We start from the raw sequence: 27,247 nt of genomic DNA, 5'->3' as shown, positions 1-27,247 counted from the left end.
GACTAGTTTTTAGTTTTTATTTCATTTGTAGGAGGCTTGTCATGGATTAGCCAATGAGATTACGTACCACTGTATACGTCACTGTATAATGGCGCGAAAAAGAAAAATTCTTCGAACGCATACATTTTTGTTCTTTAGGTAAAATATTGAAAAGTTATAATACTATTATTATTTTAGCTGCTTAGAAATTTCATTCATCTAAAAAGTAAAATACCACTTTTACAATTTTATTATTTATAATTCAAAACCAGTAATTGATATCAATTCTTAATCGGAGAGATGAAATTGAACAGAATAGTAAGACATGTAACGTTCAAATTAGTAAAAATAAAACTGTTTAATTTCACTTATTAACTCAACAATTATAGCATGTTTATTTATTTTCATTGGTAAATTTTTGTTTTTCATGTACCAAATAAAACTTGAATAACAAACGGAACGTAATCTATTCAAATGTATTTTGAGCGCTCTCCACTTGATGTCGCATCAGTCGGGTTTCTGCGCTTGCCGGTGTTGGGTGTGTTACTCTCGACTCGAGTTCACGTAACATAATTTTTTTTTAACAATAATTTCGTAATATTAAAAAGTGTAACTTTATACTTTGTTATATAAATAAATAAATTAAGTGTAGGCTAATTTTAGTGTATAGCAATTTTAGTGTGATTTTTTAAATAATTATTTAAACAATTTAATCGGTAAGTTTTAAGTTTTATATTTACGTTAAATAAATTTATGTTAGAATTTATTATTTTAATTACATTCAACGAAAATATGCGAACAGCTGTTAGGTTATGATTTTTTATATTTGGAAATCTTACGAGTACTGTGAAATAATTAATATTTTTTAAATGACATTATTTATATTGAGTTAAAAAGATCCCTATTTTTAAAAGTAACGAGTGGACGAAATTTTTAAAATAATATCAATCAATTTTGGAACCTATTGAGTGTGTTTAAGATTTAGATTTGCATGTTTTATTTTCAATTTGTAATTTGGTGATATCCAACGGGGCATGGAAAGTCTCGTCACCCCTTATCCTTATTGCTTGTAGTCGTATTACATGTCGAAATGTAACAAATATAACAATTCATAGACCTCATTTTGTCCCACAAACTAAATTAACACACAATGCTGAGTTAATAATTCTAAATATGGCTGACTGTTTTATTTTTAATTTCAATTCATTAAAATTTATTTCTTAATTTTAAATATCACGTAAAACAATGCAGGTGCACTATGTAATAAAATAGTATTACAACATCTGTGGTGATAACGAGTCAATAAAAAAAGTTACGTAGAAAAATTCTTATTTAAATCTTTAAAAATAAAGTTCAACGGTGTTTGCGATTAAAAACTGCATAATAATAAAATAATTTAATAAATACAAACAACATGGCAACACAGGCGTTAATTGATCATTTGCATATAATTTACATGTTACTTAGTACTTGCACACGATTTTAGGATGTGTTATGTTTAAACGTTAATAAATTTATATTAATGTTTCCATCACGTCGTTTTCGAAAGCGAAAGTTATAATTACTATGAAAGTTATTTGTTGGCGTTAGTTGTTTAAGCTTTATTCCAATACTCGTCATGAAGTGGATTCATTTTAAATTGCTTTTTCCGTTTGGGTATTTTTACATTGTTATTCAGAGCAATCCCCTTTCAATGTCTTTATTATAATAGTAATTAATCGGTCGATAAACGGTTCTAAATAAAACAACGGACTTTTTTACCTTCTAATGGTTAGTATTAATTATTCTGTCTCAGTTCATGTGCAACTTGAACTTCTAGGCGAGTTAATTTAAAAAGAATTTTATTATGCACGAGCATGTCGAACAGGTTTTTCTTGTATTAAAAAAAAACACAAAAGTTACATCTACTATTCATTGGACGGAGTGACGTCACTGATCGCCACTACGCATAAGGCCGGGTGCGCATGAGTGAACCAATCTTATATACGTAATATGATCAAATTATTTTTTCTAGTAGCTTCATTTACAGTATTATTTTATGAGAAAATATATTTATTTGTATAAAATAATTCTAAATCAAGTAATTTATCTAAGCTGATTGTAATTATTATTTAAATTTTATAATTTTCTTAACATTTAAGAAATACTGTCCTTGCTCTTCGTATTATTGATGAACAACCGGCCTGACGCATTTCTCAGCCTTGGTAGCTACGAAAATAGATTTGGCAACTACGAAGACCACGTGGTATTACTTTCTTTGCTTTCGTTTCTTTAATGTAGTCTAAAATAAAAATATTCTGTGGTGTATTACTCCAAAACAAATACTGAACATTGTCAACCTAAACCTACCCTAAATCCTAAAGTTATTGACCCAGTAGCCGATAATCTAGTTAACCGATCTAAGCTATGATTCAATCTACTGAATATTAATATATACATATGATTATAAAACATGATTTGAACTTTGATATTTTTCAATATATTTGCTATCACGAAGTTTTAATATATTCTTATTGTGACAGAGAAATTAATTCATTTTCATTCATTTAAAACCTAAAGATGCCCCGTTATGGCGCCAATCGAAATGTCTCGCGTGCTAACGGTTGCGCGATGTGATTTGCGGACACGTCACTAGCTGGCAGGAAATTTATGCGTATTTTGACGAGACAAATATTTTTTATTAAAACAAAACTCCTGTTGGTAGTAGAATAATATTAAAAAATTTACCAATTAAGTTTTATCTTAACTGTCTCACTGTCATTCCGATAGTTATAGGTCAGTGAACAAATAGTAAAAAAATAATTAAAACATCCAACTGGCCTCACGACAGATAATACGTTTAGGCCAACACTTCAGCTTTCTCGTTGCTTAGACACTTAGCGGTTTCAATGAAGTGTGAAGTAACGTTTAATTTATAGCATTTTATTACTTATGTATATTTTTTTAAAGCTGACTATTCGGTTTACTTAAATTTACTGATATTTGTGTCAATATTGTATTGAGGTTGATCGACCTTTTTTTTTCTAATTGTCAATTTTTTTTCAGAGCTCATTCCAAATATGGCTAAGACAGAGAAGTCGTTCCCAAGAAACTTTACAGGTAAGAAAAAAAATCTATTCATACCGGTTTTATTCTTTCATTCAAATTATTTCCAAATGGTCGGTTAGCTTAAATTCCATTGATGATTTATTAGTTTTTTATTTGATTAATATTTAAAATTCAGCCTACTTTATAACGAATAATACGTCAATGACAACTAGGTATTTAAAATTTTGGCAAAGTCACATTAAATATATTAAAAGTATTTGCAACTATTGAACTCTTATTATATTTGCACAACTGTGCGGTCGCGCCCGACGTGACGTAGCATGTTGGCAGACAGCCATTTTGAAAATAATCGCGCGCATTCGCGTAATCGCGTTTCCGTTCTGTTTGCAGACAATATTTTAAGTTAACAATAAAGATACAAGACGTGTACGAGGTCTCTCATTTTCTACACTTTGTTGCTATGGAGTAAAGTTAATATATTTAACATAGAATTATTGTGTTTTAAGACAGGCGTAAATGAATTCTGTAAACGAAGGAGCTTGCAAATATTACTAATCCATGTCAAGGTGTAATATGTGTGGATGTTTGACAAACCTGACGGGCTAACTGTTTTTGATGAACAAAACTGTCATCCTCGTGTTAAGCTAATATAAAAATTATTTATAAATAAATAAGATCGAGTTTTGTGTGACCTTAAAATATAACTGACTAAAAGTTAAATTTAATAATAAAACGAATAAAAAATTCCATATTTTTTCCATCACTTTTTTGATTGACATGTCGTTTTGTGATATTAAATTATTCGCACACTTATTCAAGCAATCGTAAAATTATGTGTACCCGTTTTGTACAAATTGGTCTATCAGGTTGACATCTGCTTATATTATACAGTTACTCACCTTTCTAAGTTTCATATAAAAAAAAAAATAAGGTCAAAAATATTTAAGCACAATTTTTTTATTCCATTATATTCTTTAGAACGCAACAAAGTTGCTGTTAGTAACAAAATATATTCTTGTAATAATATAAATTATATATAGTAATTTAATTTAAACATGGAGGACTAAAATGCCCACGCTTGCCGCGTCCTTCCCACGTTTTGCGAGAGAAAGCGCGATAGAAATCGTATAGTACTTAACATAAACTGGTCGAATACCATTTCAATTCCAGATCCTAGAATATTTTATTTCTTTTGAATTCTTTTTAATCATACACTTTTTTAAATAAAACCTTCGGAACTTTAGAGATAGAATAAAACAGCACGTGACAATGAACAGCTATTTCTTGCATTATTGTTATCTGCCATTGTTCTTATATAGCTTATTAAAATTATTTAAAAAAAACAATTATGCAATAAATTTTAATGATAATAGTGTTTCTAAGAATAGTGTAATAATTTTTTTTTTTTTTTAATTTATGTACACTAAAACAACACGTGTATAATAAAATCTATAGTTTTATTTTATTAACATTTCTCATGTAATGTAGGCTGTATGGATGTTACTTAGTGTTCTCAATGTCAATGTCAATGTCATTATTTAAAAAAAGAATCTGCTTGTAATAAATTCTCGCGTTCATCTTTTATTCCTATGATTATTTTTTTCTTGTTTTAAGATAATACTTTCCGTGGTTCATATCTATAAACATGTAACCAGTCGAGCTGGTCAATGCTTAACCGTTAAGCAAGCTGTTTTTACAGCTTAGCTCGGACCGGGTTCTAAGTGGGAGAGTAAATTACAACAGAACGCCATTGTGCGTGCTTCTATTGAGAAATATTATATACCTAGCTTGCATATATTTTAATATCCACTTAAGTTTTTTATTCATAACTAAAGTTTTATATAAAAATCTTAGTATTTCAAGTAATCAAAAAAATCTAATTGTAATGTCCAAGTAACTAAATTAAATCTGTCTGCATGATTTGCATAATCTCTGAAAAGGCTGGTCGCATTTCGATGACATTCTCAGTGTCAGTTAGCTCGTGTTATAAGAAGTTACTTAGGTCACATTTATTATTATTACATCTTATATAAATATAAAATATGACTAATTATTTAATACAAAATTACAGGCATAGATCTCAATGATTCCGTGTAAACATTAATACGTTCCTAGGCACGTGCGGCAACTATTAAAATGACAGCAATGTTACTTCCAAGAGTGGAGCCTTGATAAAATTAAATGAATATATATATGTATATATATATATATATATATATATATATATATATATATATATATAATGTTAATTGAGATGGAACTAAGACGAACTATATACTTAGTGGCCAAATAAGTCATGTGTACTAGATAGTTTAATTTTTTTCTTTTATTATCTATAGATAATATGAGCTTTATTAGAAAAAGCTCACGAAGAAGGTTCTCATGAAACATACATTTCAAGGGAGTTATTTTATAAAGGAGTTTAAGTTTTGGACCCTTCGTATTATTGGAATAAAGTTCGGTGACAAGTTCTAATCAAAAATATTGTATGTTGTGACTGAGCCGATTTTGATAAAACACAATAAAAAAAAATTAATCAATTTAATAACTAGCCTTGATGAAAATCTCGATCATAACTTTAAATTTAAAATCATATTATATAATATTTTGACGTGTTCGAGTTACGTAAAATCTGTTTATTATTATCGAAGGAATTGTCGTAGTAAGTACATCTTAAAATTAAACGCGGGTTATTGACCTTTAGTCTTAAATATAACTCGCGGAAGCGATGACTTGGCTAACTACAGTTTTCCAATATTAGACATAATGTAGTGTTTATTTTAATGAATCATAGGAAAACAAACTTTAAGTATACATATATTCTTAATGTTTCTCTCGCAGGTTGTTACAATTATCTATAAAAGTTAAATAAATAAATAAACATTGACATTCTCATCTCGTCTGCCCGTGATCACGGTTGCTACAAAGTAACCGAAACGTCGCGTCGCGTCGGGAATATGTAGTCTTAAAATAATGAAAAAAAGTGTAGTGAATCCGAAAACATTAGTTTTATTTCAATTAATAAATAACAGTATTAAATAAATGTGTGTTCATCATCATCCTGTCAGAGCCCACTGCTGAGCACAGGCCTCTTCTCACGTGGAGAAGGTTAGAGCATTAATCACCACGCTTGCTAAAGACGGGTTGGTGATTTCAATCTTATAATTTGAAATAATAAGACCAGGTTGCCTCACGATGTTTTCCTTCACCGTCTGTCAGTGGTGTCTAAATACTCTTAGAAAGTACATATGACTCGGAAAAGATCACATTGGTACTTGCCAAGTTCAGTTCAATGTGTGTTCAGCATCACGTCATTCAATCAATGAATAGTAAATGAGTGAAACTACAAAAACTACGTTTACCTGAATGATGCAAAACAAATTTCAGACAAAACTAGTTGGATTTCAAACTAAGGCTGAAAAAACATTGTACCGAATTTAAATAAATTTAATATAAATACGTCCCCTGATATATATAAATATTGAATTGTCATTGTTATTAAATCAACCCAAATCACATGTTTAGTTGTCTGTACTCTTACAATGTTTGATCTTAATGATATCACTTACGCGAGTATTCATTTAAATAAAACTAATGTTTTCGGATTTTTTCTACACACTCCCGAAGTTTCGGTTCCTTTGCAGCAACCGTGACCAGGGGGAGACGAGATTTAAATATTTTTGTCTATATACTACATGCAGTATCTAATTCCATTCGATGTGCAGCGATTTATGTTTCAAACCCTTTAACCCTCCGTATGTAATGTAATGCTGCATGTCGAAACACCGACAGGAGAGCTCTTTCATTCATAAACAGCATACTAGGTTGACCATGAAGTCGGAGTTCGTGTAAAACCAAACGTGATGCTTGACCATGTATATGAATTTAATATTATGTTAATATATTTCTTATAAATAAATAACCGCTTCGTTTTCGCCAACTGTTGATTTTAGAACCTGACTGTCAGGTTAACGACCATGACCTGTAACAACGAGATTATTATTACATGTGATGTTAAACGGGTATGCTAAGTTTATATCTTCTATATAAATAATATATACTCGAAGTTAATTTTTAATATTTTTTTATAAATAATTTTTAATAATTTTTCTGTTTGCTTTTTTATAATATAAAATTTTAGTATAAATAATTTGTTGTTATAGATATGCGTAAACAAATAATAAGACGTAATTAGATGAATTAATTAATAGATAAAATATTATTAATGGATAGTATATACACTTTATATTCTAGATTATGTATAAAAAATAAATATAATAATTTCATTAGGTTGAATAAGTTATGTCTCCGCCGTCACGTCATGTTGAGGTATTTACGAGTTTCCGGAGCTCAGACAACAGTGAGACGGGTTTATGAGATGTAAGCTGTTACAGATTATAAAAATATATGACTTAAGTTGTTATAATCACGAGTATTAGAAGACAGAAAATAAATAAAAAAAACAAACATTTTTTAATCATTATTTAGGCGTTACCGATATTAAAAAAAGATTTTTATTTATTTGATAGAAATGTTAAAAGTTGAGAAATATATGAAAAAAGTATTAAGGATTACAGATGTAGGAAAATAACATAGATTAGCTCAGAAAAAGAAAATAAAATAAAAATTAATTGTTTCAAAATAAAAAAATTACGCAGTTTAAATCTCGCACGTGGAATTATAGAAGAATGTTGCAGTTAATTTATTTCCATGATGGTGTTGTGAACTAATATCTGCCCGTTGAAAAAGTTACACGTGCAAAATTGCTTTTATTACTAGTAAACAAGTATGACTATTCCTCAACGCTACGTTGTTTTATTTTTAACACTATAATTCAATACTTAAATCTTTTTATAAGTGACATTTTGTACTTGAATAAAGATATTAAATAATAATATCGGAGTAGCAACCGGTACAGATAGGTTGATCAAAAATATTTCTTTACCTTTTCCATTGCAAAGAAAACATTTTAGTAAGTAGTATAAATGTAATAATATGTTTTATAACAAAAAATAGTGTTTTTCTGTTTAAACACACTATAAAATTAATTTTTATGATTTAAAAATAGTTTTTATTTTGATCGCTCGGAATCGTGTTCGTATATCCGTGACCTTGAAGACGGATTTATAACGCTCGTGAAATTCCATTTGTTCTAGAACATTCTGAACTTATTACGGACAAACATAAAAAAATTAAAGAAGCTAATTATTCAATGAAGCACGGACATTCGAAAGCAAAAAAAAAAAGTACGAGGATTGATGGTGATTTAGATAAACTGTGAAAACCGGTTTGTTTCTTGACCTAATAAATAATTTTGGACAAAATTAATCCGATTAGCATGTCATTTTTGAAACGGGTTTTCCATTAATAATTTTATTATTGATTATATATTTCGCGGTTTTAAAACAGATTTCGGCTTCAATGGGCTAATAATTAATATATCAGTGTCTCGTGTCTAAGTGTTTTGTGTTGTTGTTGTCTCTTTTTGTGAAGTTTTAAAATACCTTGAAATATAGTCGCTTACTAGTAAACAATGTCTAGCTACTTGGCATTAGTTATTCCTAATAAAATCTCGGCAAAACACACTTACTTTTTAATTTTGAATACGGTTATTTTTTTAGAATATATTTCTGTTTTTGCCAAGTTGCCAGCTTACTTTTTTAAAATTAATTTTGAAAGAATTTGTATCAAAATACTAAATTAACTTCGGTATAGGCTGTAATCGAAATTGGAAAATTTTCTTCGCTTATTTCCCAGGTAAGTTTTAAAACAAACGTACTACAGCAAATTAAACACCGGATAGCGAGTTAGAAGCGAACGATTTCCGTTGATTTCATATACAAATCGATTTTAAATTTAATTATGAAATAATTCAAACATTAAAAATTGTCAGAAATGTAGGTCTAAATAAATAAGAACTCCTTTTGTGAGCCGGCTGAATAGCTAAAATCACTTGTCAGAAGATAAATATGCAGTAATATTCCTCAAGAGCAAAACATCGCTTTGTATAATCTGTTTAAAATTCGCTTTGTATATTGTTTCTTAATGAACCAATTACCGCTCACGAGTTACACGAATAGAAATTTTAATATGAAAGAATGTTACATGTACATTTACGAGTTAAATTCTGCGGTATCATCTGCGGACTCAGATTTTATAAATATTGTAATGAGATAGGGTCTGATTAGCAATATAAACACGATATTTGACAAAAACGAAAAATATTTACTTTTTTATGAATCGTATGAATCTTAGTTAATATCGTAGCTTGTATGTCGCTTCGGCGGTCCTTTAAACGCAATAATCAGCTCTTATCATTCAATGGATTCACCGTGCGGGTGCCGGGTCCATCGCGTTGCACGGGGAGGAGCTTCAGCAGTGTCTGGGTCTTGCGACCCAAGTGTAGGTTTAAGGAGCCCCTAACTACGAACGTTAAACGCTCAGCTCCACCGTCCAAACTCCGCTCTCTATCTAACCAAATTTGAAAATAACCTACTAGGGCTGCCTTCGACGTACGTTCCAAGAATGAATTGATATTAGTTTTGGACAGGCCCAAGTCTTTTAGTTGGTTGTAGCAAGATTTAGCCGTTAAATATACCTATCGCTCCCACATCTGCCGCATACAAATTTACGACAAATCCATTCTTAGTGAGATTGTAATGATGGCATGGTGTCTGGGGATGTTATTTTCCCAAGGTTCTATTAGGACCGTAACCGTAAGTTCTATTAGGACAACGCACTTTAAAATCTGAGAATATAAAAATGTCTGGTCTGGTAGCCGACTCCCAAATATCCTTTGGGATTTTCGTAAAAAAAAAATCGTAAATGAATGAATCGGAATACAGAGTTTCATCCGAACGCTATCACTTAATATAATTATTTAATTCATTTAAAATCTTATTCTAAAAATGTTTCATGAATAAAATAATGATATATTTTATTTATTAAATATTACAAATAAACAATATATTCAATAGGTTCTATTTTTAAATTTTGTTTTACATAAATGTATAAAGTACTAATAAAATTCATATCTTCAGGTTGCCTAACATGCGTCCAAGTACTGAACATAATGGTACTTCTGGGCTTCATGTTGAACTACGCGTTGAGAGTCAACCTGACCATCGCCATCGTAGAAATGATCTATGACAACAAGACGGATGCACTCGCCATGGTTACCAACATTACGGACACCAATACCACAAACGTCACACAGGTTTGTAACATAGACTAAAAATATTCTAAATTTAATATATATATAACCTATTTAGATATTCAGCAACGCATGTCAGTCATGATTCTTTGTCTTTATTCTAAATGGCTTTCATGTGAGTTGAATTTGTAATGTCTCGTAATTTAAGACGATATACATTTACCATTTAAAGTATTTTAAAATTAACGGCCTATATGTATATAAGCAACTTGATATATTTTATTTAACTTCTTAATTCAAAATTCGCCACGCAGCGGTATGAGTCATTCAACAGGAACTGTTGTTGTATGGATTTATGTATTATTACACCTTGAATATAATCTTAGTGTGATAGTATGTGTCTGATTGTGTTGTATAAATATGCGGTCTGTTGCGATTCGAAACACAGATTATAAAGTAATACTTGATTTTTTTTTCCTAAGGATTATTAAATTTACTATAAATTAAATTTATTTTAAGGAATCAGTAATTTTTTGTTAGTCAAATTTATCTGACTAATACTCACATTTACTTTCCTCCTAATTCAATAATCTAACCAGCTATTTGCTGATATAGTAACAATAAAATTAATTATAAATTATAATATTGATCTGTCAAAAAAAACATAACTTTATACATATATCCTAAATATCATATATTGTGCAATAAGAAGGAAATAATCTTATTTCTTTATTCAATACTTCAGGGATGTTCGTTTGGAGGTAAAAAAAAAAAAAATTAATCCAAATTTTAAATCATCAGCTATTTTGATGGGGGGTATTTTGTTACAAGTTCATACATTAAAAATAGGATGAGAAAAATATTATGAAATAATTGCGTTTTTATGACATTAATTAAAACTCCTTGGATGTTTTTGCAATATACATAAATTAGAAACTTAAATTTGGAATTCTTTTTTTATTCTACTATAAGAGAAATATCATCAAAGATAATTTAAATTTTATTTTTTTTCTACTGGATTTTTTTCCATTAGAATATATATTTTTTTAAATACTACCATAACAATTTAAAGAATTGTCATTGAATACATTTCAATAGTCTTAAGACTAGATACCAAGGTTCTAATAAAACTAGTTAACCATATAATAAATAACTTGTAAATGTAAATTTATCTAAAATGAACAATAAATGTATGTTTATAACAACTTATAATTGAACATGTTGAGTACTCAGCTAAAAAATGTTAAGGTACCCTCATTATCAGATTTATGCAAACGAAATATTTTTAATACAAACATGCCGTTTTGTGAATTAAAAATGAATAAATTTACAAGTAATCAAATAAATTATCATAATAATTTTATAACACAATTAATTTTTTCTTAATAATTTGCATATAAAATAAATTTTATTTCATCAAAGTTATTCAAATATTACTTCACTATTCTATACAATTTTTATGATAGATATCTATTTAGAAATAAAAGTATTGCTTATAATAAATTTTCTTCACACTAATCTTTACCATGTAGGTATTCAACGCAAATTTTTACGACGACTTTATCGCCATCGGTATAAAGGTCATATTGTCCCTTAATCCAGGCTTGTTATTAATTACTTTACCATACCATATGTAGCTCGTACTATAAATATATTTTTCATCCAGCACCCGGAACACATCGAGCAAACCCGCTACCACTGGGACACGAAACAGAAAAACCACCTCCTGGGCTCCTTCTTCTGGGGCTACGTACTTACAGAAGTACCAGGTGGCCGTCTAGCTGAAGTTATAGGCGCGCGGTAAGACAACAACAACTCTCCAAGCATAATATATGCTGTCTATTAATAGTTATTTGTCCTTCATTCAAGCTATTGTACGTAACTTATAGGTTAGATACAATATTGTTCATAATTGATAATTAATAAAGGTGAATCATTCACACTGAAAAGCTCAAGAAATATTAAATATGCTTTTAGCATGTTTAATGTTCCATTAATATTATTATGCATATATTGCACGGTTTAATTAACGAGGGACTACAATTATTACTCATTACGATCGAAATCTCGTTTCGCGATAACGATTCCTGGTGATGCATTCCAAATAGGATTGATACAGTGAACTTTATTTATATGTAGCTAAGATTCATTTTGAACTACATATTTTTAAATATAAATTCAAAAGTGATTCCAACCGTTGCGTTGTTCGAACCATTAGTATGACGTACTGTCAATATTATGACGCATTGGTTTTTCATGTGTTATAAATCTGTGTTTCGCCAATAAGCTTACATTATTATTTTATTTTATTATAAATTATTGCGTATGTATACTGATGTGTTTGTTGCGCATTAAAATTGTTATTTATACACTTGCCGCGATTGCATCGTAAAACTATAAATAGATAGTTTTTACGTTTTCATACGTAGTACTTCGGAAATCATGTGTGAAATTTTATTATCAAAGAATAGAAAATAGTTCAGTTTGACTATGCAAACATTTAGTAAGGGTACTGCAACGAATTTATGTAATAATCTGTGTTCAAACAGGCGTCACACCAGTTACATCTTCCATTACTGGCGCTAGTCTTTGTCCGACTTAACGTTATTTTATTTTCAGTTTGATCGATATTCATTTGGAGCTTTAAAATATACAACACGAAACAGTTCATTATTATTTTTTTCGTGGCAATATATAATAATAATATAAAGTGAACCTCATTAATAAATACCGATTATGTACTGATAGTTCTAAAGCAGGACAATCACGAGATTTAAATAATATATGATAGCAATAAAATATCAACAGGTATGATTACTGAAAACTCATTCATAAGTTCTTATCTCAAATATTATCAAAATATGTTAACAGACAAGAAATCCGTAATAGCAAATTACAGCCGCCATGTTGACCCGCGAATCTTCTAGAAGCCATTAATTGGCGGGTTCGGGGTTCAACTGTGCGTGATTACATACATTTCGGTCATTTGATACATCACACATGATGTAAGACATCTATTAATAGTTGAATTGCAACTTCTGTTTTGATTAATACCAATAAGATATTTTAAGTTTTCAATTTTATAATCTGATGACTGACACAAAGAAATTCCAAAGATGGAAAAAAAACATCGATTATGGTTTTCGTACAAACAAATGCATGAGTAAATAGATTTATAAATTTGAAATTGGAATTCCTAATGAAAGTGGCCAGTATGATAAAAAATAAATTTAATATGTATAATGTAAGTATCTATTATAGTTTAAATAAATAAAATAATACCGACTCATAGTTTTCATATCTTTGAAGACACGCTCATCGGCTTAGTTTAATGAGTCAGCTAACAAGCGTGGCTTAGTCTGTTATGGTGAGGTTAGCTTTCAACGGGATGTTATGGTCGTAATTCTGAAGTTTGTAGAAACCGCTGATTGACTCATTTGTTATTTGACATACATTGAATTATTAATCCTTGAATATATTAGATAATATTAAATGTTTTTTATTTATTGATAATTTGGGAATAGATTTACAAAATATTCACGATTCACCAAAAACATTTACGAATCGTTTCGTATAAGTACGTGTAAATTAATATTACTGTATTATCAACTGGAATCACTTACAATATGTCATATTATTGTGAATTTAAATTTATTTTAACCGTGTTATAATATTTGTAAGTAAAAATATTGTTGCGAACCTGTGTCATGTAGGTTAGCTACATGCAAATGACTCACGTCCTAGTTACCGATATGGTGATATTTCTACAGAGCGATTTAAAATATGCCTACATTGTTATAGGCGTTAAACAAACCCACTTTATATACTGTGTATCTTCACATACAACTTATGGATTTTTTTCTATCCTGCCAGACGGGTCTTCGGTTATAGCACTCTGTTAGCTAGTATCCTAACCCTGTTGTCGCCCGCCGCCGCCTCAGCTGGTTTCGGTTGGATCGTGGCTCTGAGAGTCCTTCTCGGATTCTTCCTGGGAGCCACATGGCCAGCCATACTGCCCATGGCGTCCAAATGGATCCCGCCTATGGACAGATCGAAATTCATGTCGAACATGATGGGTGAGTTTGATCATTAAGACTTATTAAGTACATATCCTATCATTTGTAAATGATGTTTAATTGGTATTAACTGACAGTAACAGATAGTTGTTAAATTGCCATTTATAAAAGACGCAATACATTCAATGGTCGCCTTGACCGGAGTTTAGTCTGTGCTCCGTAGTTGGCGTTTGTTATCAATTCCCGACGTCAGATGGGCCCGATGAATTGTTATCGCGAACGTAACACTTCAGTACACTTCCAAAGTAACATGGCGTCGGAGGCGCGCGCAGGCGTGGTCGCTGACGTCACGTCGATACAGCGCTCCGATTGGTCGGTCGGACGGAGCGATTTAACCTTGCGCAACGGTTGCCATGCGTGTTTAACCGCTTCGGAGAAATGTTGTTTGCCGTTTGGCATTATTTTCGTATGACAGTCATGTGTTTTGGCAAGGTTGTTGAGACGAAATTATACACTATATGATTTTGACTCCCAATTGTTTTTGTCGAGACCAACACTGTCTATAGTACAATGCAGCATGTGTGAGTAAAACCTAAAATTCGATTGTGAATAAAGTACCATATAGTTTATCAATGACATCAAGGCACCGAAGCTTAAGGAATATTCCAAAACAGTTATTCAAATTCTCCGCCATAAATCAGTTCAATACTGATATATCGAGTATGTTTCATATAAAAGCCGTTTGTTATCGGAACAACTATTACGATTGTAAATCTCTATAATATTCAATATCTGCTCAATATTTCCAACTCGATTTATTTACCTTATCGATGATTTAATACATAATATTCAATGTTTATTCATAAGTCGTAACAGTTCTTCGGAATTAAACCGATAAAATATATCGTGAAGTCTCTCGATATAACAATTCGTTTTTAATACATATTACGGCTATATTATGAGTTTTATAATTGTCATTAAAAGATAAAGGAAGATGTAGATATTCTTTTAATATATATTTGACATTTATGTGTAACGTTTAGAAATAATTTAAACTGACTTTGAATACAGGGTCGACACTGGATGTGAGATTTAATATAGAACGCGACTCTGTTGAAGATTACATTTTAACATTTTTTTAAATATTATCCAAGGCGTGTGGTTTTTTGGATGTATTTATTTTTAACAAAAATAAAAAAATGTCTATTAAAGTATGTATTGAATGTTTCTGTTGTTGGTAAATCAGTGGGTGGGTGATTGGACGTTTTAAATTCAAATTTGCTTTTGTTAAATTTTAAGGGAAATAAATACGTACTATAAAATGATAGTATTAATGATTGGAAGACTGGACACTGACTGAGTATATAAACTGAAACGAACAGTAACGTTGATATTCATATAAATTGAATAAATTTATTTTAATAAGAATTTTTTCTGGTTGAATAAAGTTATACGAGACTGACTGAATAACAAAAAAACCAAGATCGAGCCCGCAGGAAAACCATAAATAATAATTATATGACTTATCTTTCGCATAACGAAGGTTAGAGTTATAAACACTTAAATTAATTATAAAGGAGATTAAAAACTCATTCTGGCCATTATTTATTATGTAATGGCAACAATTTAACTGTCAAAGGGCTTTTTAATGTTGATGTGTTGTCCTCAGTGAAGTGGGTCTAGGTGCGGACAGGGAAAGAAAATATATTAATGTTGCCACCTCCTCGCCTTGACTCGAAAATGCAACACTGAATGCGAATGCGTCACTAATTTGCCTTTGCAAATATCTCAACAGTATTATTATTTATATTTTTAAGTAATATGTCGGTTTTAAGTTATTATTTTTTTTTTTGTAAAATAATTGTTATTTATTTTCGTATCTATATATAAACATGTACATTTTCATTACTTCACCCAATCAATCATATTTATTGAAAATTGTTTTTTTTTTGTTTATGCACAAAAAGTCTATTGATTAAAATGAATCTCAATTTTTAAAAATGTGAAATCTGTTGTTTTATCTGAAAGGGAATTTTTATGGAACAATTCATTGATGTGGTATGTTTCAATGGAAAAATATCAATATGTCTATGCGAAAAAAAAAAATGACTTAAAGAGATACACAAAAAATGTACTATACGTTTTGGAAAGAAGTTTATTAATTTTTGGTTCCTACCTACTTGAGCATTTTTAATCGTACGTAAACGAGCTATGTTATTGATTGTATAACATTTTCAGCGTCGTCCCTGGGCGCGGCCATCACGATGCCCATCTGCGGTTTCCTTATCGCGCACTTCGGATGGGAGTCAGCGTTTTATTTCACTGGTAATGTATATTTATATCAACAAAAAATTGACAAATATAATATATTTTTACTGTAACTTAAAATAATACATTTTAACCCTTTTTTTTTTGTTTCTCAAAAAAATCTGTCTTAAATAATCTCCTTCGTCATGTATGTATGCTTTTACAAACAGGTATTAAAGTTCGAATTGCTATATACAGAGTATATTTTGCTTTACTTCATCATTCAAAAAAATTGGTCCAAAAGCTCTTTTTACTATGTGCATAAAGTACATTTTGCTTCAATTCATAATTTTTTCATTATAATATAATACTCTGTCAGGTATAATCGGTGTGATGTGGTCCATGGCGTGGTTCGCCGTGGTCTACGACTCGCCCCACCAACACCCTCGCATCACCGACGCCGAGAGGAACGCGCTCATGAAGGCGCTGCCTCAGGACACCAGCCAGCCCGTAGTGCCATATTTATATTCATATTTTTACTAAGGATTACGTTTGTGTTGAGAATTTTGAGGTTTACGGAGATTGTGTTTGTGATGACCAGCTTCTGAGATTTTAGGAAATTTGATACTTTCACATTAATTCGGGATGCAGGGAATTCAGAGATTTAAATTTTATTTTATTACACTCCACATAAACGATATGAAAACGAAATAAATTAACTCGAAAATAACATTACTAACAAAAAATTTATTGTAATAAATATTCAACAGACACAAGACTTTCATATGTATTGGTAGATACGATACGTTGCGGAACAATTCAGACCACGGTCGAATAGTTTTGAGGGCTTGTCTCGCGAGCACGCGGCCCCGGAGCGGCCTCACAGACTGACGAAATAAATTCACATACATACATCAGGAAATGTCTGAAGGGCAGAAATGTTTGCCCACTGATAACTAATGCCTTGTGAATATTTTACGTCCATAGATTAGATTATTCAGAGGCTGCTTGTATGCTATTCATGCATAAAAATTGATGTTCTTGGTTTTTTGCGAAATTGTTTATCTTGAAAAAAGACATTCTCGTAGACTGGAATTAAATTTTATCTTAATATATCTTTCTGTGCATTAATTTGTCTGTGTGCAAAGAAATATTATTTTCTTGTTTTTTTTTTTATTTGGTAGATAAAAAGTTATTTTGGGTTATGATAATTTTTTAATATGGCAACCTTTGATCTGTTCAGCAAGCCACATCTCTGGTTCTTCATATAGCCAACGAAATTAACACTGGATAATATCATTCCGTGCTAGTCATACTGTGTATTTCATATCAGATTTTAGGATTGCATAATTCTCTATACAAGACATTAGTTGGCAGCTAATGAAGTTATTCTTAATTATTTCCATAACCTACTGTAACCCGAGCTCGTAAATATCTCATTATAACACCAACTGCAACTTTCCATTAATTTCTAGAACGGGCTGTAAGCATCAAACTGATACACGTGAACTTGTCGCCAGAACCAGCCAGTTCCGTGGAGGTCGCTGCTGACGTCACCTCCGGTGTGGGCCATCGTGGTCACGCACGGCGCCTCGGTGTTCGGATACTTCACCGTGGTCAACCAGCTGCCCACGTACATAGAGTCCATACTGCACTACGACATCAAGCACGTGAGTTCATTGCTGAAGAGAAAACAGATAAGGGAATAAAACATAAGGGACGCGAGCGGGACTCGAACCTGAAACATTAGTGACACGAGGTGCAATTCCAATAGGGCAAAATAAAAGTTTAGTAGGTACCTGCGACTACGCGTACATACATACAAATCTCAAGTGACATAACATGCTGCTGGCTATGTATGAGGGGAAAATATGATTTACATCTATATTTTATTTCATTTATTTTATTTGTACGAAAAAATTGCGAAGCGTGGTTCATCTGCCATCTCAATGGTTCCGTCTGGTTGAAATGAAAGTCCCCCTTTATGCCGGCGGCAAATCTAATATGGAGCTATATTACATAACAATGTGCATTGTATACACGTATATAGAACACTTAATAATTAAATTATGGTCTCGTAAAGTGAGATATTTTTTTTTAAACGTTCAATAAATAGTTACATTCGTATATTTCCATGAATTACTGTTCAAATTTAAAAAATAGAAGCAAATTTTTCGGGAGCGAAAATAAGTTTAGTGTCCTTAGCACAAGTTACAACGTGGACACACGCAGCGTTATCCGTTTTTCGTTCAATACGCGCGCTCATACTATAGTGCCAGGACAAGCGGAATGGTTCACTGATGAGAAACTTGTAACGCTTCGCACTCGTGACGGCGTACTCGGACTAAGCTTACGGAACTAAACAACAATGCTCCGATGGAATAGTTTGTTCTCTTGTACGAGGAAAATCCCAGTATTCAAGTTCATCGGCCAATTCGCGAAGGTCTGATTCGTTTTAGTACCGAATTATACGACCTCATGGAATTATAACCCTTATCATCTTTAATAAAGCGTCTAATTTCGTTTACAACTATATTGCTGATTCGGCGAATTGTAGGGTGACGGTCATTTATATATATGTGGGACGTAAATTTAATTGCTTTCGTATAATTTTTTTAAATTTTTGTTACGATATAGTATATGTTGGAGCGGTAGTATAAACAATTCTTTTGCAAAATTAAAGCGAGGATGATTTTAAACAAACATCAGTTGAAAAATCTACGAGCGAAGTCGGGCGCAGCGTAGTAATAGACTGATAATGACTTGTTCCTGTGTATTCGTTACATTGTGGCATCGTATAGTCCACGAGTGCGGTGTCAATGAGTCAGGCCGAGGCACGAGTATACGGCACATTATAATCGCTTCTCATTAATACATTATTCCAATCGTAATCTTCTCGGGATCGAATTCTCTAGAAACTCTCTATATCATCGGTTGTTTTATCTGTTTTTAGTACAGAATGATAATAATTTTTATGCATACAGCTAAGAATTCGCGTGATAGAAACGCTCTTAAATCTATAATATAGTGTTGTGCAAGGGAATCGAATGTTATTTTGCTTGAAGACGCAAGCCTCTCGCCGCGTTGCGTCAGCCAGAAGCGGATAGCCTCAATTTTTATGTGATAAGGCTGGTTTTAGGACCTTGGAGTGAAATACGTGCAAATTCTAAAAAAAAAAATCTATACTCATTATAAAGATTTCTTTTTTATACGCTCGAAAAATACATTATTTGTAGGGGTTCTGTGGTAGTGATTGCAAAGAACAGCAATACTTCACACTGGACAATTCTTTTTGTCCAAGTCAAGTGATATGTTGAGTCTCTTAATTAATTTTATTATTTAAATAAAAATATTATTTATGTTTCTCCCTGATTAGTAATAGAACATAAATACTCTATATTATTTATATATAAGACATTAATATTTTTTCGATTGTATATGAAATAATTTGAAAAATCGATTGTCGGTTGTACCAATCTCAAAGGTTATGAGGGATTGACATCAATGTTTGTTTTCATATAAACATATTGTTTATAATTGAAGCTTTAAAATATGCTAATAACTTTAAGAACGGGAAAAAACATTTTTTGTTACTTAATACACTCAAGTAATAATCTGCCAGCCTTATTCACTAAGGTTATATATATATATAAATCAGACTTCCCTTCACGTGGCTTAACTGATGTTGATGCAATTCAGCACAATCTAGTTTTAGTAATTCTAAATAATGGTTATTATACATCTTAATCCAATCAAAAGCCTTCATACTATATCCGGTTTTGTCTATAACTCCAAGTGTCAATATCCTCAACGACACGTGTAGTCGTGGTCACCCTACATAACCGTACCTCTCGTTACACTAATATTATTTGTCCGTCAAACATTGTCGCAGTATTGTCAGGTATCGAAGCTGACGGAAGATCCGCACCTATAATCTTGTAAATACGCGTTATTATGAGTTTTATTTTCCATAAAACTGAACGTCTAACAGTATTTGTTTTTTAAAACTTAAGAAAATATTATATGTAGTTTATAAAAATTAAAAAAAATTCTTAACACCAACGAACTTATTTTTGATTAAAGAAATTTGAAAGGGGTCTATAACTGTAGGTAAATTCAGAACTACCCTCGTTTTAGTTTGTATCCCAAAAACAGGATACATGGATTGAAAGATTTAATACGCAACTCATAAAAAAAATATACGAACCTAAATTTTATTGTTGTTTAAGACTCGTGCTTTATTCTGCTTATAAGATAAAAATTATCACGAATTAGCATGAAGTATTTTTAAAGCGTCCAATAAAAAGGCTGTGGTCGACTTAGCGTTTATTTTGTTCATTAAAAATGTGACTGTAGTTTTTTAATGATTTCATTTGTATTCTAACCGGAATAAAATAAAAAAAATCACACTCAACTAATAATGTAAAGAAAATAATTTAATTTTTTTTCCATACTATAGTTTTCAATTTTCTTAACATATGTTATTAACACTAAAACTATGTAAATAATATGATACGTATTATTTAATTTCTCCAAATATATATATTTTTATTATATCATAACAAGACTTGTTATGCCGCAGCCAGTTGTAAATGAATCTTACCAGGAGTTATCATCGTCACACTTGAAACGGAGCGTCAATAGTCTCTCGTTCAGAAATCTTTTCACACTATACTATAATTGTAGGTTATTTAACGAAACGTCAAACTTCGTCTGTGTGTGTATGTGTGTGTGTGTGTTTGTGTATGTGTGTGTTTGTGTGTGTGTGTGTGTGTGTGCGTGTGGTGACCGTACTCATCAAATTTGGACCGGAAATCTCTATTACATCGATGACAGGATGAACGACAGGGAATTGATGTATCCAACGATAATCAACACAATTGATCAATACACTGTTTGTTCGTTTAAAATATTGCCTTCATCCGTGCAAAGACGCGCACAGTATATTCTGCCAGTGTCGTGTAGAATGGAGGCGACTAATCCGGGATTAAGTTAGGAATTAACAAAAAAATTAACAGCCTCAACTGAAGTCGCATTGGGAGCTTTGTTAGTAGATCTAAAACAATGCAGATTCAGTTAAATGCAGACATAATACACACTTAACACAACTGTATTTCACCGATCACAATGACAGCGTGCTTGCTACGAGTTTGAATCGCAAAACTACACACCAATAGTTTACCGTTTCACGTACAATAATTGTTTATACTAAAATATTTAATGCTCCGTACGTGTGGCGATGTGGACTTAGAGTAAGGATTAAAAATAACACTATTATTAGGAAAGCCTTTGATTATAATATAGAAATTTGTCACGCTCTTGATAATTTTATGAATATTTTGAAAATTAACTTGCAATGTTTAATTATTAGAATTAATATGAAAAAAATTAATGAAACTATGTTCGTCGGACACAAGGCATATCTTATCGAGAGGCGACAGACGATGTCATCTCGTATCCGTGATCACGGTTGCTAAAGTAACCGTGAGGTCGGGAGTACGTAGTTTAAAATAATAGTATCAGAAAAACCTATTATCTATTAAATGTGTACTCGAATATCTTAGATGTTATCTCTTAAGAATGTTTTATTTGTACTCAATATTAAATTAATTATAATTAAATAACTCAAACTAATGAATATCGTATGAAGTAATTTTTCTCTGGCTAAGATCCTTGGCGCCTGCAATTACCTGCGGCGACGGCTTAATCTATAACGATCCTTATGTTATAGTCGTTAAGTTTTATATTCAATTAAAATTTTATATCGGTTTAAGCGTAAGACATAAAATTATATTTTAAGTACGTAAAGGTTCATACACTATGGATATCTCATTTTTTTTTTTAATTATAAAGAATAGTCTATGTTATTCTGCCTTATAGTGAATACTGTATATAAACATAGAAATTAGGTTGTAAATAAAATTTCTAACTTACCCGTTGCGAGAGGATTGTATATGGTAATTGACAGTAGCGACATCTATAGTTTGTGTGACTTCATACACAATACGATTATTATACAGTGATCAAGTGGGGAAGTAAGCGGAATTTGGAGAAAAATTACCATCAATTTTCTTTCCTAATATCTAAGCTGCACAAGTGAAGAAGTTCATTAAATTACGTTCAGGAGATATCTCATTAATGAGCTACAAACATATATACGTGTAATCGATAGATCTTCACAAACTTTAGCATTTTTTTAAATAAGTATTATTAAAAAATTATTCACAAATTAAATATTACAAATGCTTAAAATTAAAAACATAAAATAAAAACCATTCAGACATTATTTACTTTTATCTGTGGACTGAAAAAAATGTATATGAAATTTGTGTCACTGGAACCCACAACGTGACGTACTCGAAGCAATATAAAGAAGGTTGTGTGTTATGTCTGTATGTATGCCAGCGTACATATTTCTCATTAACCACGTAACCAGTATATATTTCATACTCAATACGTACATCCTAACGTAGTTATTTGTCAATGTTCAAACCAGTTTCATTGCCAACCTTGAGTTAATGTTTGCAGTTACTGTATAATCTATTAGCACTATAGGAAAACGTTCGCTTAGTTAAAAAGTCAAATATATATTATCTAAATTATTCTCAAATTGTGGTTTCAATTGAGAGTTTAATTTAATTATTTCTGAATGTAAATAAATTAATTTGAATTTGGAACGAGTGAGAAACGAACCGACGTTCTGAGTCATGGGTACTGGGAAAAAAATATTACTCGCAGGTCGACAGCCGAAGGTAAACCTTACAGGGCGGTGATACAGTAAAAAAACTCGCTTATAAATTATTAGATATAAATATTTAATCATTAAATAATATCACAGAGTATATAAATCTTATACACATAATAATTAATACCAATTAAAGTCCCAATAATATTTCTTGCTTGTATTTAAGTTATTTTGTCTATCTATATATAAAGTTTTCATTCTCGTAGTCTATTTTAATTGAGGTGATTGCTTCAATACTGTTAAACATGCCGTATGTTATTGTGCACGTGACTTTCTATCTAGACGAAAAAAAAAGTTAAATGGCGCCTGACGCGAATTCCTACCGTTTACTAGCGCCATCTTAGCATTCTAGGGCTGTGCTTATTTTTAGATTCACATTATGTTATCGGGTTAAAGAAATGAGGTTTTATATTTAGAAATACGTACTCATATATAAAAAACTTTTACTTAACCAATTGCTTAAAGCATTTTATACATTATATGTAAATATTAAATGCACTAACGTCACTATCACCGATTACATATATTGTGTGATCGTAATGATTCCTAATTTAAAATCATTCAAAAGACTGCATACATACACATTTTTTGTTAACTAAACGACTTGTTAAAACTTTTTTATTGATTAGAAACCAAAAATTCAGCATAACTGACTCTTGGAATATATGTCTATGTTATTATAGCAGGAGAATATATGAGCATATTAAAGTTAATAATCTTAAAGTAATTAATATGCTGTCCATCATCAGAACGGCCTGCTGTCATCTCTGCCGTACCTGGGCAAGTACCTGTGCGCCCTAGCCTCGTCCGTGTTGGCGGACTCGTTGAGACGAAGTGGAAAGCTCTCCACGACTGCAGCTAGGAAGCTCTTCACTGGGTTCGCTGTGGGTCTACCTGGTGAGAACTCAGATAATATTCACTCAGATATCTTATAAATGTGTGTATGTTTATTAACGTATAACTCATGACCTTAACTATGTTAGTATGACGTATAAATATAACACAATTAAGGTACTCTTTTGATTAGATTATAGGATGAAAATCCGTAACTAATGGAATGTAATTTAATAAATTAAAAAAATATCTTTTTTTTTTACAGTATTTTTTAGTTTAATTTAAATATTATTTGGTGACTTTTTAAATCACCAATTTAATTTTTATGTTCATATCATAGTTCATACCTACACACACACACATATGTATATATATGTATATAAATAGTAATAGAAAGCTAGCTATCAACAATTCTTATTCACAAATAATTTCTAGCCCTATTCCAAATATAATAATGAAGAACCTTATCCTGTAAATAGCATCCTGTACTTGTTCCAGGTGTGATGATGGTGATGCAGGCGTACTTCGGCTACGAGCGCGTGTGGTCGATCGCCATATTCACAGCTGCCCTTACCATCAACGGCGCTGTGACGGCTGGTTACCTCGGGAATGGACTTGATATCGCGCCCAAATTTAGCGGTGAATATATTACACAAACACACACACACGCACACACACACACACACACACATACACACATACGCACACATATATATATATGTGAATAAGAAAAACTGTACCGTCTGTTTGCAATATTGAAATAATTGCTTTATATAAGTATTATTTTTATTTAAAATTTTGGTCTGTCCATCTCTTTGTTCGGGCTAAACTTTTAACAGCAAGTGATCATGATTATTAGCTAAGGCTATTTATATTTTAAGAATTTAATAAATCAATGTATCCGCGTGGGCAAAGTCGCGGACCCAGCTAGTACAACCATAAACAATACATATAACATTATTTTTAATTACAACATTCTCGAGAAATCTCGTATTCAATCAATGTGATGTAATTATTTTATTTACAAACAGCGAAATCGACTCGGATGACGTCGTTTGTTTGTGACGGACGGAGAATATGACGTGTTATTATGTTTACGGTTTTCAATACAAATAATACAATATACTAGTCTTGTACAGATAATAATAATAATTAAATTATAAAAACTCCTTCGTGTTTCCTCCACACGGTGTTCAAGATTATAATTCGTCTGTCAAATAAAAACGTTGACATTGGCAGAATAAATAAAACACGATCCCATATATGAATGAAGGCATAACTTGAAAAACTACAAGTAAAATGATAATAGTAATTCATACGGAGTGATAATTACAAAATTGTTATTCTTATGTACTAATATTATTAATGTGACGTCATAGTACATAAGTAATTAGGAATAAGTTTATATATATTTTACAAGGTAATCATTGTGATATGTATTACAGGCACTATCTTCGGTATAGCAAACACTCTATCTTCATTCGGTGGCTGGCTCTCCACTTTCATGGTCGGAGAACTCACTAAGCACGAGGTGAGTCTAAATGTACTATAAATTTCTTAGAATAACGCAATAAATTTATTACATGAGTAATTATTAAAGTTTGTAGTATGTAAGGTATTAAAAGTATGTAGATATTAATCAGAGTCGATTCCGACAAACAATAGATACATCTGTCCAGTATTTATTTTACTATTTGATTTTAAGATTTAACTTAAAAACTGATACCTGTTTTCTTTGTCGATGTAGTAGTGAATAATATTAAGGATATTTATTTAGTATGCAATCTTATAACACTTCCGCAGAACACGTACGAGCAATGGCAGATAGTGTTCTTTATCCTGGCGGGGACGTACGCGTGCGGGGCGCTGGTGTTCCTCATGTTCGGCTCCGGGGAGCTGCAGCCCTGGAGCAAGCCGGTCGTTAAAGAACTCACTCCATTGAGAGAGCAACAGGCTTAGTTTACGTTCAGTACACGCTAGCGCCATCTCTCGGTGGCGAGAATGAACAACTTACTGGATACAGCGCCATCTAGTGGTTGTTAGTAAAACTAAACAATCCGACCCACTACCATTGATGGTTAGATAAAACGTTTTGACTTTATACTCATTGGAACTACAATCTTCCTCTCCTGACTTTGCGTTACTTCTGGTAACAATCTAAATCTTAATGCTACAGTTAGATGTATAGCAGTTTTTGAATTTGAATTAATTTTTCTCTTAACACAAAGTTCTTTGTCTCTTACTAACATCCGATGTTCCACAGTAACATTCGTTATTTTCTTTGGGGGTATTCTTACATTAAAAATATGCATTTTATCAAATACAAAATTTTTATGAATTTTGTTACAACGTAAATGTATACAAGTCTGAAAATTATACTAGACTGTGTATATGATGTAGAGTGTACAACCAATCACACAGAGCCCAGCTTACATTATATGTACGTCGCAGCTAGGGACGAATCTCAGTAGTGTCTAATAAAGTCCACATAATGAATTCGTATGTCTGAAGCTGGGGACGCTGAGGAAAAGATAAACAAAAAATAACAAAAAAAGACTGCTTAGGATGGATTGTGATGTGTCCGGCCGCGTTGATTCATGAATCACAAGGAAACCCGACTCATATGATTAGTTTTAATATAGAAGTCTCGTAGTCCAAGGAGCCTGTCGCTAACAATCTGCTCCACATTCTGTCATCTACGCCATGTTTATTTAACATTGATTTATAATCTTAAATTTTTTTATACATTATAATCTTTTATAAATCTCAATCCGGGACCAAAGTTCATAGCTTCAAACTGCGGGACTTCTTGTAGCGATTAGTTAAGTATTTTTAAATAGTACGTATTACATGTATAAGGACGGTTTAGAAAGAACTCGGCCATTCTAGTTTATCGGCGTGATTGTGTCGTGGACTAAATGATTGGATACTAGTTTTTTGTCAACACCAGTATTCGGATCATTTGTTCCTCTCAACATCGACCATAGACAAGTCTCGTTACTTACCGTAAGACATAGATAGTAAGTTAACGCCATGTTCGCTCCTAGCTTTATAACGAGACAATGCAATCCCTCTACACTGAAACACTCGATGGATAAGATGGTTCTGCATGATGAGTAGTCAGTCGCCCCTCACGCCGCCTCCACAGCTAAGTCAGTTTATTTTCCGTTATGCATTTACAGAGTGTTTGTGTAGAGGGCTTTAGATGTTCTTGCATTTCGACAA

General features: G+C 31.6%; 1 protein-coding gene across 2 annotated transcripts; it reads left to right on the top strand.

Moving 5' to 3' along the window:
- Positions 1-476: 476 nt before the first annotated feature.
- LOC116771501 (sialin) lies at positions 477-26,869 on the top strand. Of its 2 annotated transcripts, none has more exons than XM_032663358.2 (12): positions 477-695; positions 3,025-3,078; positions 10,068-10,243; positions 11,847-11,980; positions 14,054-14,256; positions 16,435-16,521; positions 16,823-16,953; positions 17,964-18,113; positions 23,938-24,085; positions 24,521-24,661; positions 25,468-25,553; positions 25,826-26,869. In XM_032663358.2, the coding sequence occupies exons 2-12, from the start codon at positions 3,039-3,041 to the stop codon at positions 25,979-25,981; spliced, it is 1,452 nt and encodes a 483-aa protein (XP_032519249.1). In that variant the 5' UTR covers positions 477-695; positions 3,025-3,038; the 3' UTR covers positions 25,982-26,869. The 2 variants fall into 2 exon arrangements, with proteins under 2 accessions (XP_032519249.1, XP_032519250.1); XM_032663359.2 differs by having other exon boundaries at positions 488-543.
- Positions 26,870-27,247: the final 378 nt, after the last annotated feature.

This window comes from Danaus plexippus, chromosome 17 (assembly GCF_018135715.1).
Source record: "Danaus plexippus chromosome 17, MEX_DaPlex, whole genome shotgun sequence".
NCBI lineage: Eukaryota > Metazoa > Arthropoda > Insecta > Lepidoptera > Nymphalidae > Danaus > Danaus plexippus.
This window is presented reverse-complemented; position numbering and strand designations above follow the sequence as displayed.